The sequence below is a fragment of the Alosa sapidissima genome, chromosome 21 (genome assembly GCF_018492685.1).
Source record: "Alosa sapidissima isolate fAloSap1 chromosome 21, fAloSap1.pri, whole genome shotgun sequence".
In the NCBI taxonomy this organism is placed as follows: domain Eukaryota; kingdom Metazoa; phylum Chordata; class Actinopteri; order Clupeiformes; family Clupeidae; genus Alosa; species Alosa sapidissima.
In genome coordinates, this window is record NC_055977.1 from 30,811,677 (window position 1) to 30,824,872 (window position 13,196).

The 13,196-nt window shown below is 40.3% G+C and overlaps 1 protein-coding gene across 4 annotated transcripts in view; it reads left to right on the forward strand.

Annotated features, from left to right (window-relative positions):
- slco2b1 (solute carrier organic anion transporter family, member 2B1) overlaps positions 1-13,196 on the forward strand; it is a 205,535-nt gene that overhangs the window by 27,284 nt on the left and 165,055 nt on the right. For all 4 annotated transcript variants that reach the window (XM_042076135.1, XM_042076136.1, XM_042076137.1 and 1 more), the window contains 3 exons: positions 1,169-1,306; positions 3,034-3,196; positions 3,298-3,522. In XM_042076135.1, coding sequence (XP_041932069.1) covers positions 1,169-1,306; positions 3,034-3,196; positions 3,298-3,522 — 526 coding nt within the window. The remainder of the gene's footprint in view (positions 1-1,168; positions 1,307-3,033; positions 3,197-3,297; positions 3,523-13,196) is intronic.

The window sequence follows — 13,196 nt, forward strand, 5'->3', positions numbered from 1 at the left end:
TATTAACCGGTTACCATTATTTTTAAATAAGTGTTCCTGTTCCAGAACATAAAAAATAATAACGTTTCCGGTTTCGTTTCTGTTCCCTGTAAAATACAAAAAGTTCCCGGTTTTCGTTTTCGTTCCTTGAACTGGTTCAAAGCCCTGGTTATTTTAAGGGTGCATTATTAACAGTGATATGGGCGGGTGCACAACACACCAAGCTTCTTTTAGCCACGAACGCGCACCAGCACACATCCATGCAAAACATTACAAATTACACGATTACAATGGGAAACATAATTAGACTAAAAATATTACAAAATACATCTCACGTTGAGTAGTTATTCACTGTCATTTGCGAATTGGTAATGATGGATAAAAGTAATTAGACGAGGCGAGAGGCAAAACTGAAGCACAGCTGAAGACGCACTGCCACGAGATGTAAGCAGCAACTCCTCTGCAGGATAAATATCCTTAGGTTTTTTATTCAGTCATTTGAACATTATTGGGGGTTGCTTTTTTAAGGCCATGTTTTCGATGGTAACCCATTTTCAGTCAATAGTGAAAGTAACTGTGTATAACTGTTTTGTCGTTGACTATGAGACCACGGTGAAGTTAGTTTCACTTTGCCAATGAGTTCAAATAATAGATGAGTGCAAATGCGTGTAGGCCATACTCTGCTAGGTTTTATTAAAAGCATGGTTTAGGGGAATAACTGTTCCATGCCGTCTCGAGTGCAGGCAGATTCCTTCAAATGTGCCGCTATCAAAATACCGATGCACTGTTTAAAGTTTCGCTGCGCACTGTTAAAGGGTATGACAGATGTCATTCTCATTGGTTTAAATTATGTTACGCCCAAAACACACCGACTGATTAAAAAACATAAGGCCCACCTTCTTGTGCCATGTGCCGGACGTTTCATAACAAAACCACACCCAATATGGACTGGAATTTGTTTAAACTATTCGCCAGTGACCATGCGTTTTAGATTGTCATGATAGGGTCCACAGACACTTATGTCCAGAGGCCAGTTCTTTGAGTGTGTCAAATGTGTTCTTATATACATGTAATTTACTGACAACAAATGCAAAAAAATTGGTACTGTGTCATATAAAATGGAATAGACATTTTTTGTGGTAATTTAATCTTTATTTTGACATGCTTGTATGTTGTGATTATTTTTCAGTTGTTTGTGTTTTGTCATGGAATACTACAACTATCTCAGCTTCTGGTCTCTGGATACTTAAAAGCCTCAATATCCACAATTGAGAGAAGATATGGTTTTACTAGTCAGAAATCAGGACTTTTTGCAGCTTTTAATGAGGTAAGCATTTTGATGATCTTACATGACCGATTTATTGAGTCATTTTCTTCCAGTAGCCCAAAAGAAAGATAATTCTTCAAAAACAGAGATGATTTACAGTACAAAAGGTGAAAATAATTAAACTACTATACTGTGTAATTTTATAATTTGCCTGCACAGCTTATTTCATAAATGTATGAATGTAATACATGTGTTAATGTAGTCAACATTAAGATAAGATATATGTGTTATTATGTGTATCAATTATGTGTCTAATGTGTTCATTCAGTTGGCTCTCAGTTTAATCTAGTCTGGAATAATATCTCTTGGAAACTACAAGGGGGAGATATAATTATTATTATATAGGCCATAAATAATGCTGTTTTTTGAATAGTCTACTGTTGGTTCTGTGACATAATTGCTACATGCCAGTTCACTGTTTAGGTTTTACTCTTGGCACTACCAGTTGACCAGCTGCAGTAGATATACAGTAATTTCCTGTGTATTAGCCACATTGTGTATAAGCCACAGGACAGTGTTTTATGCGAGTTAAAAGAAACCAAACCATATTAATACCATATTAACTGCCCCCGTGTATAACATCATAGCTGAAGAGATTTTGCAAAATCAATGTACAGTATGAGCCCCGGCTAATAGTTGGGAAATTACAGTAGGAGACCTACCAGGTTTATAGTCCCCAAACATTTCAGCAATATTTAGATAGATAGATAGATAGATAGATAGATTACTTTATTCATCCCCAAAGGGAAATTATGGTGTTGCAGCAGCAATAAATAATATAAACATATATCACACATAAACATACATACAAGTTAAAAAATAAATACAATTGGATATAGTCTCTGTTAAAGAGGTTGTAAACTGCATTGACTCTCGGCATAAGATTTTCTTTCACGGCACAAAGGGGAGTTGTTGTAAATAGTTATGGCAGTGGGCAGGAATGATTTCCTATAACGCTCCTTGCTACAGCGCAGTTGGAGCAACCTCCAGCTGAAAACACTCTGTTGTTTGACCAGTAGTTCATTCAGTGGATATGAGGTGTTGTCCATAATGTTAAGGAGCTTTTGCAACATCCTTCTCTCAACAACTAACTCTAGGGGTTCAAGTATACTTCCAATTACAGAGCCAGCTCTTTTAATCAACTTGTTGAGTTTTTTGGTGTCATTTGCCCTGATTTAGGCCCCATTATAGACAATACGTAGCACTTTTACTTCAATTCTGAATATAACTGGGAGCCAGTGTCACAAGGTCGGTTCGTTCGCCGCTCACAGGCCTCGAACCCGCCACCTTGACACACACACCGGCATGGGAGACGAACGCTCTAACCACTGAGCTAAAAGCCCAGGTATCCAACTCAGCGGTTAGAAGCGTTCTTAAGGTTAGGGCTGTGAGGATTTACACGGGCAACTAGCACGCTAGCTTAGTCTGCCTCCGTTACACCAGTGCAGGGAGCCAGACTTGAAGACTTGGTGTGTGTGCTCTCTTTTCTCATTTTTGGTTAAAACTTATGACTGCAGCATTGAATTAATTAATCTGTCTAATGGATTTTTGGGGCGAGAGGGTTAGGTCAGCAAGGTCCCACATCCCTGACAACTTTTAGAACAGAAAATCAGTTCTGATAGCACACTGTTGTGGGCAGGCATGAAGAATATTAATCAAACCCTCATGAAAACAGACATGTTATTTCAAAAGTAAGGTCTAATGTGTAGTACTTTCTATTTTTCTAGGTGGGGAACACAGTTCTCATTGTGTTTGTGAGTTTCTTCGGCAGCCGTGTGCACAGGCCTCGTTTCATTGGTATTGGGGCGATGATAGCAAGTGCAGGTGTTTTTGTCATTGCACTACCTCACTTTCTTAGTGGTCCATACAAATACTCTGGATTCATGAACAGTGAGTGATAGACAAAGCACTATATTTTATAGCGTTTTTATAAACAGACAATTCTGCACAAAATCCTGCACTGCGTGTATAAATACTTTTTCTATTTTTAGGCACCAAAAAGAACAGTTCTGAAATATGCCAAACAAAGGACCTTTCAAATTCTGACTGGCAAGGTCAAAACTGCAGCCAACCAGACGCAATTGTCTATAAAGAAGTTTTTCCCATACTACTTCTGGGCCAGTTACTATTGGGAGTTGGTGGTGTTCCAATTCAACCCTTTGGAATTTCATATATAGATGATTTTGCCAGTAAGAGAAACTCACCTTTTTACCTTGGTAAGAGTAACAATTTAACAATTCCACTTTGTTAAATGTACTGCTACATTGTGTTACATATGCCTAATATGCTCAGGCAGAATGACAAATACAAACTAGAGATGCACTTCCTGAAAAAATTACCAGTGAATGAAAAAGTTGGATAGGCCTATTGCTAGGGTGGTTGCTAGGCTGTTGCTAGTCATTGTGATTGCTATGCTGGTTACTATGTTAATCATATTGGCTATGGTGGTTGCTAGGTTGAGATTATGGTAATGGTTACTAGACTGTTGCTAGGGTAGAGATGGTGGTTGCTATGATCAATGCAGTGGTTGCTATGCTGGTTGCTATGGTAATCGAGTTGGTTGCTATGGTGCTTGTTTGGGTGACATTATACATTCATTGGGTGACATCATACATACATTATTTAGCAGACACTTTTGTATAAAGCGGCTTACAGAAGGAGAATAACATTCAAGCTACAGTGCAGAGTAGACCGTAGCTAGGAAGTACTACTGCATCTGTCAATTAGAGAATAAGAGTGCCGACTATATATAAGTACTAGTCAAAGTGTGATAGAAGGAGCATGTGATAGAAGAAGGAAGTAGAGGAGGGAAGTCCATGGTAAGTGCGTGTTAGATGTGTTTAGAAGTTAGAAGTGTTCTTGGAATAGTCGAGTCTGGGTAATTTTACAATAAGAATGTGCGCTTTGTTTCAAAAGGGTCAAAAATGAAATGATTAATCTAAAAATGTCATTGTTTGGGTTTTACACAGTCAATATATGTCTGTAGAATGATAAAAAAAAAGTTGTTTCATGACATCAGTGCATGGTTAACTCTGACAAAAACACTCAAGAAGAGATGATATTAGGAAAAACTTCCCATCTGAAACATTTTAAATCCTACTGATGGGTAGTACACAGTCTGCACTGCAAGAAATATGGGCGTGTATATGGAACATAATATGCATAAATAAGGTTCTTGTTGCAAATACACTAATTTCTTAAAATATTCTTGTGTAACTTGTTATGCACTGAATAGTCATGACGCTTTTACTTGCCTCTCATTAAAAGCTTCCAAATAAGTGATCAGACGCCAGGTGCATGGTTCAAAAGGATTCACTGTATTCACTTTCAATGATTCGTTTTCCCTGTAAGACAATTTGGTACTAATACAAACAACATTCTTGCTCAAAACTCCACCAATTAACGTAATTATGCTCTCAAACAACATTTTGAACCTGTTAGCGTCTGAAAATAGACCCTAGGTTGTTTTTGCTCCAGAAAATTCCTTTAATGAAACTGAAGTCCAGTTTATTCTTTTTACCGCCTTCTTACCACAGTGGGTGAAGCCGAATTGATTGAAATTACAATTGTGATTACAAATGCAATTAAAATAGCATAATTATGCACCTGTGAAAACATGCACAGTGATACCCGAATTGTATCCAAAAAAAAAAGTGTTTGGGACAAACAGTGTCATCATTTTACCATTTTAGAAGTAACATATTAATTACAGTATCTAGTGTATGTGTTTAGACAAAGAAACACTAAAATGTCCACTCCAACTCAGATGTTTGACAGTCCATCAGACACAGCTCAATTAAGATATATCCAAAAAAAAGTTTTACAGTTGTCCAACAACATCAGAAGCCTCTGAAACACTTTGTGGCACAAAGGATAACGATTATTGACAAAGCAAATTATATTGGCAAAAACACATTCAATCTCATTAATTTTGGGAAAATATAGGCTTAAGCATGAAGATATTAAAAACAAAGTGAGGATTAGTAATAAGTAAGAAAAAATAATAGGCCTACCCATCAATACAAGGGTGAAATTTAATCAGCATTACAGTGACTTCATACATCTAAATAAGTATATAAGTATAAGTATATATACTTTTGATCCCGTGAGGGAAATTTGGTTTCTGCATTTATCCCAATCCGTGAATTAGTGAAACACACACAGCACACAGTGTACACACAGTGAGGTGAAGCACACACTAATCCCGGCGCAGTGAGCTGCCTGCATCAACAGCGGTGCTCGGGGAGCAGTGAGGGGTTAGGTGCCTTGCTCAAGGGCACTTCAGCCGTGCCCACTGGTCGGGGTTCAAACCGGCAGCCCTCCGGTTACAGGTCCGAAGTGCTAACCAGTAGGCCACGGCTGCCCCCTTTTGACACAGTGATTAAGGCAGTAATAGCCTACACAACGATCCCTATCGGTGAATCTAATAAAATACAAAGACACAAAGTATTAAGCCCCTTCAATATAGGGATGAGATGATATACTGTAAAACAGCAGCTTTCGGGGGGAAAAACACATTTATATAGCCTATAATAGTGTCATATTACAAAACGGTGTGTTGTCAAAATATTCAAGTTGTTTAGCTAATAAAATGTAATAATCGTCTGTGTGGCAACAGGTGCCATCCACGTCATACGCCATAGACTAAAATGGTGGTTTAACTGAGAAAACAAAGTCTTGTGCCCCTCAACATGAAATGACATCCTCACAACATCAGCTTTCAGAAAATATGCAATTTATAAGGCCTGAATTGTCTATGTGGCATACAGGTGGGTGACAGGTGCCAACCTCGTCAAACGGCATATATACTAAAAATGGTGTGCACCATAAGTAAACTATTTAGCTAAGAGGATCATGTGCCCTCTAAACAGTGAAAGAAACTGTAGAATGGAAGAAAGTTTGCTCGAAACAAACCCGGGACATTCGTGGGCATGTAGACCCAGACATAAACACACGCACGCACACAAAAACACACATAAACACACACACACACACACACGAAGACACACATGCACGCACGCAGGCACACACACACACACACACACACACATAAACACACACAACACATACACACACCCCATTACCCCTCCAACACACACACTCACAAGCGAACACGCACACATATACACAAAAGCAAACACACACATGCACACACTCATTTACATACAAAAAACAGTACAGTGGCTTGGTGTCCCAGGACAGTGTCTCGGGGACAGTGTCTTGGTTTCACGGGACAGTGGCTGGGTGTCACGGGACAGTGTCTGACTTTCCAGAGACAGTGTCTCGGTGTCACAGGACAATCATGGGTGTCACAGGACAGTGGCTGGGTGTCACGGGACAGTCATGGGTGTCACAGGACAGTCATGGGTGTCACAGGACAGTGTTTGATTGTCCCGAGACACAACTCAGGACAGTACTAACAGAGCGGGACAGTTTTTGTTGCCACTGTTACTGCCTCGCCTTCAGCTGCTCCAACTACTACTCTGTCATCTTTCCATCAATTACATGTTCTTGTATAGCAGGAGCCACAGAGAAATGTTTGGCTTTAAAAAGGAGAATAAAACGAAAGTGGCTTATATGGCCCCTGAGGGTAATGGTAGGCGATTTTGTTTTACTGGTAAAACAAACTGGTCAGATTTGCCATTCTGCAGAAGGGTATGCATATCATAATGATTTCATAGCTCTTCATGTGCAACTTTCAGGTTCCCCACTCTTCCCTACCCTCTTCTGTGTGAGTGTGTGTGTGAGAGTTTGTGTGTAAATGTGTGTATTCTCCACAGGCTTGTTCTACTATGTAATTATACATACATACGTACATTATATGTGTGCAGGGGCTATAGTTCAGTGGTAGATCATTTGACTGCAGATCAAGAGGTCCCAGGTTCAAATCCCCCTCAAACATGCTCACAAGCTGGCGTGTGCAAATGCGTTTGCCTAACTCTTAGAGGGGCAGCCATGGCCTACTGGTTAGCGCTTCAGACTTGTAACCGAAGGGTTGCCAGTTCGAACCCCCACCGGTAGGCCACGGCTGAAGTGCCCTTGAGCAAGGCACCTAACCCCTCACTGCTCCCCGAGCGCTGCTGTTGTTGCAGGCAGCTCACTGCGCCGGGATTAGTGTGTGCTTCACCTCACTGTGTGCAGTGTGTTTCACTAATTCACGGATTGGGATAAATGCAGAGACCAAATTTCCCTCACGGGATCAAAAGTATAGTATATATACTTAACTAGATGTACCGCATAGCGGTACAAAATATGACCGCTGCTCAGTCCTGTACATCCGTTCCGCGAAAATAAATCACACTTCAATTTGTCTCCATCTTTTACTCCATCCCCCACTCTTGAAACATTTGTGTATGCTTGTTTGGCATGCCTGAGTGTGTGTGTGCGGCTGCACAGAAAGTAGCCTACTGGTGCTGAAAAGGTGAATAGATTGTAGAATAGCCAAAGAAGATGTAGCATTGTTATAAAACCTTTAAAATCTCTAAACAATCACAAGTAGGGCAGTTCATCACAGTTCATCCATTGCAACTGGATTGATGAAAGGTCACTTACACCTGTAGGCTACATTGTATTTGGGGATAGCAAAAGGTATCAGCATAATGTTATTTTTATTTATTTATTAATAAACAAAAACATCTCTGTCAGTTCCATGCCGTTTTCAACAGCAATCAAAAACAAAGGTCATTTTTGGATGGATGGATTTTTTGTGAATGTTTCTTCTTCTACATAAGAAGTGGGGCAGCCGTGGCCCACTGGTTAGCACTCTGGCCTTGTAACCGGAGGGTTGCCGGTTCGAGCCCCGACCAGTGGGCTGCGGCTGAAGTGCCCTTGAGCAAGGCACCTAACCTCACTGCTCCCCGAGCGCCACCATTGTAGCAGGCAGCTCACTGCGCCGGGATTAGTGTGTGCTTCACCTCACTGTGTGTTCACTGTCTGCTGTTTGTGTTTCACTAATTCACTGATTGGGTTAAATGCAGAGACCAAATTTCCCTCACGGGATCAAAAAAGTATATATACTTAGTATATATACTTATAAGATTTTAGTCATTTTTAGTTCATGTGATAATTTATTGTCAATGCACAAATTAAGTAACAGTAGTCTGAAACGTTATTGTTAATGCACAAATTAAGTAACAGTAGTCTGAAACGAAATGCTGTTTTACATCTAACCAGTGGTGCAAATAACTGACATGTCCAAATGGGCCTTGATGAAATGCGTCGCTAGACTGTTCATACACATTTTAACGGGCCAAAGTTGAAGAGCTGTTGTCCGTTATTGTTTGTGCAAATATACGCTGATTCATGTTCCCTTGCATTGTGTAACTGAGGTCCATGGCTAGTCTGGCTTTCACCAGACCATGCTCAATCTTTTAAGAAATCAAAAAATAAATAGCGGGCAGATCAGGCTGGGTTCACCCAGCCTAGTCCATAGGCACCCGATATTGTTTAATTTTCCGATTGAGATATCCACGCTCTGGCTATTCTAAATGCAAAAATGCATCAGGGAGTTATGACAAAACTGTAACTAACAAACTAGATCCTGATAGAAAGCTGTTAGCTTCCCTAAGCTTTAGGTAGGCTTATAAGGTAGGCCTACTGTATTTACAACATAAATTGTCAATAGGCTATGCTGGCGACTCAAAAAATCTCCTTTGGAAACCAATGGCTTACGCCTTACAGTATCAAGCGGACTTAAACTTGTTTGGATACTTCACACACACGTGCTTTTTAATTTCACAGACTACAACTACCAAGCTGGAATCAAAGCACATCGATTCCCCTCTCACACCCTGCACGCACTTAAAACAAATAAACAGGCGTCTCAGTCTCACGCATGTATAGGCAAAGCAAAACTGTATCAGACCGGTGTAACGTTGGTAAATCTTCCATTGCACAGAATGATTTTTGTAGCACGTGCAACAAATGACAGTCGAAAGATGCAATTACAATGCTGCTATCAATTTGCTTGGTATAACCGCATTTATAGTTTTCTACAAATGCAATCAATCAAATTGGCCTCCATCACTCAACCAACGCTAACGGTAACATTATTGTACCTAGGTCCTTATTGATATTATAAGATTAACGTACCTGCAGTAAAAACCAAGCATGTCCGATAAACATCCTCAGATTTATTTCGGCTTCAAGAAGAAATGGGAATTACATTTCATGTGAACATCGTCCTATCCTTATTAGACGTTCTCTGCTGTAAACTACAGTCCTTGTAGGAAGCGTCCATTGTTTTTCCAACCCACTTTTAACTTCCAACAAAATTATGTCTCACTGCAACGATGCGCCATCTAGTGGACAAACGACTACTTATCGCCAATACTGGAAATGCAGCCATGATGATGATGATGAATATTTGGCTTTCTTTTAATCCTACTGAATTTGTAATTATGTATCGGCCGTTCTAATACCGATAGTATGTGCGTGGCTGTGTGTGTGTGCATGTGTAGCCTATATGTGTGCACCGCCATCTACAGGCCAATGAGTGTACAGTCACTAAATGTACACATAACCTAATTTTTTTTAGACCCCCCCATGGATGAAATTCTACGAAACTTGGCATACCCCCAGAGAATGCCAGGTCAATCATACACATACAATTTGGTGCAGTTCTGAACATCTTAACTGAAGATAGGGGCGATTAAAGCAGAATAATATTGCATTTTCATTTTTTACCGGGGGGGGGGGGTGCAAATCACAAATGAGTGATTATGGGCCAGGTTGATGTGGGCCCTTGAGACCAACATACCATAAAAGATTCTTCATCCTCAGTGCCACGGTTCAGGTAGTTATTTAGGAAAAACTGCTTTTTTTGCGGTTCGGGGGGCCCAGCACGGGGGGGGGGGGGGGTGAGTTGGGGGGGTGGCCCCCGGGGACAAAACAAAATTTTTCCGTAAAAGTCTAGTGGGGCTACATACCCACCAAATTTCATGTGCACCGGTGTTTCGGTGTCTCGGTGTCTCGGGTATCGTTGACCAAAAATCATTCTATGACCGATAGCGGCGGTCATAATTATTTTACTTTCAAATCTACTTTCAAAAGTTGATTGTATTCCTAGATTTTCATAAATAATAACATATTTTTAGATATACAAAGTTTTATATTATACTGATTTATATATTAGGAAGTTGTATCTGTTGAATCAAATGTTTTTTTGTCTCTATTCCGAAATGGTCTGAAATAAATAGATAGTATATTTACTTTCTGTATTACTGGTAATGTATGGGTAACACTAATTGTAAACTATTAGTAAATGGCTTGTTCATCATTTCTCATCAGTAAAGCTGGGTAACTAGTAAAGCTCAGGGTAACACTCCATAATAAGGTGCCATAATAAATAGCAAACTAGTAATTACCTAACCCTTTGTTAATATTTGTTACTAAAATATCTATTTGCCACAAGTTAATCGTTTTTTCATTCATTAATTAAATATTAGTAGTTTGCATAAAATCTGTATGTTAATGTTTTAACAAATAGAAAACAATCTATGAACTAAAATTGTATTAATATTTGTTAATAGTTAACTAAATGTCTTTTTGGCACTAATTAGCAGTTATTTCTCACATCATTTAAATGTTAAATGTTTATTTACAAACTATATGTTAATATAAAAGTTAATGACATATTATTATTTAACTATTTGTTATTAAACTGTGCTTCTGCCTATCCCAATATGAATCACTCCTCATAGGACCCTTAATGACATGAACAATGTTGACACAGTAACTTATGTCTCACAGTCTGAAAATCCTAGTACATCCACACAGGTGAGGTCTAGATTTGGTCACATTCTCAAGCCAGTTGACAGACTGATTCAAACTATGTCAAGACAAGATATTGTTCACACACATCTGTCTATGCAGGCTATCTGCAGGTCAGTGTTTCAGGTTTTTCATGATAGAAAAACCCGATAGACATAGTTAGAGTTGAGGTCACACGTTTGGTAACATGGTTATGTGCTCCAAGCTTTTCTGATTAGTCTTATGGAGAATTTTTCTGTTTTTGTTTTGTTTTCTTCTCTTTTCCTAGTGGCTTTAGTACACAGTGTAAATGGGTCTTGTGGGGTGTATAAGGCAGCCTACTGTCAGTGGTTGGTTGTGTGAGAGTTTGCGCACCTCTTCTTCCACTTCATACTTATTGGATACCTTTGTGGTTGGCTGTCCTGCAATTGGTGACCATCTGTCTAGTGTTTGAAAGTAGTGTACTTTTTGCCTTTGGAAGTATTTGGTTGCTGCTCGAATTTGGTGAAAAAGGGGAGGTAGGTGCAGGGTTTCCGTCGGAAAAAAAATGAAATGTCTGACAAAATTAAATCTCTCCGGTCAAATTGTCCGATTGAAATTGGCTAATAATCCTGTGGCCCTAACCAAAGTCCTTTTAGGCAAGTACCTCCACTTGGCGGCCATTTGACAACGCTTTTTGGGCACTCGTTGGGTATCCATTTCGGCAGAAATCACAACACATGCGGCGAGATCACAACAAATGCGGCGAGATCACAACACATGATTGGCACGATGTCTTTACAACACACCATATGATTGGCTCAATGTATCCACATGTCGACGTTGTCATGAGCCCTCTCACTCCACCGGGTTACCACCTTAATTGGTTTCCATTATTTTCCACTCTGCTCACCACTCTCTCTACTCAGCCTAACTAGCTCCACCTGTCTCTGCTCTGCTCTGCTCTAATTACTCTGCCAGCTGCGCTGCATTACCCACTAACCTCTCCCACTATTTAAAGCCCTGTCTTTCAGCTCTCCTTTATCAGATCGTCTGCAAAGCGCACACCTGGAACCTGTTTGCTCGCGCTTCTGGCTGACTCATGTTTCGTGACCCCGGACCTGCCTGAATCTTGACTACTCTTCTGCCCCAGAAAACCAGACCTGCTTTCTGCCTTAATGACTCCTGACTACTCTTCGACCCCGGTAACTCTGACCAGCCTTCTGGTGGTCAACTCCACCACCACCACCAGATAAAAAGCAGAAGTGTCGGGCGAATCTGTCAGAATCAGTGACTTTGGAAGTGGAGTTGTGGGGGGTGTGGCCGTGCAAGACACTGTCATTCTCCGTGTACACTGGACATGCAACTGTGTTCTGTACCCAAAGCATACAGTCGGCCTATCCTTTCTCTGTCTATGACCTGCAGAGTTACGCCTCCTCTACGAGGAGATTGCTGGTCCGCTGATAATTTCCGGCACAATTACATTGAACCGCGGACCGAAAGAAAAAGAAACTAAACATGTCCCAGAATAGGAAACATTTCATAATTTATTGTTATCAAATAAAGAGGCATAGCCTTAGGGGGTAGTGGTGTGAGTGCTCATTCTTGTGTGTGCACATCTGTGCAAGTTAAACAGTGGAACCACTGGAGATAACGTGGGTAGCAGCAACAAACAACGTAGCCTTTTTAAAACAACGAACGAAGCAGACTCTTGCTATAGCCTAGCTATAGGCTAATGAACATGTTGCATTCTATACAACCTGATTATGTCATTCTTTAAGCTACATAGCCTGTCTCCAGTTTTCCTCAACTTGACTAATTAAGAAGCAATAATAGGATATTTGACTGGCATATCGTCAAAATGTCCGGAAAACGAAACCTCTGCCATTTTTTTCTAGCGGAAACTCTGAGTGGGTGTAACAGAGTTAGAAATGTAGTTTAGTATTTGTATGTGATTTTCGCCGTAATTAAGCAGCTTTATTGAGATTGGTGTTTTGGAGCCCCCTTTGGAGAAACGGTATACTGCAGCTCTGCTGCGTTTTGTCCTTGTGTGTTGCCGTACCCGATCAGGGGGTCGTTTCTAGAAAGCATCGTTTGCTTACTTGAGTCGCAACCTTGGTAGTTCGCGCCATCGTTCTTGGATTTGGTGTTTCTAGAAAGG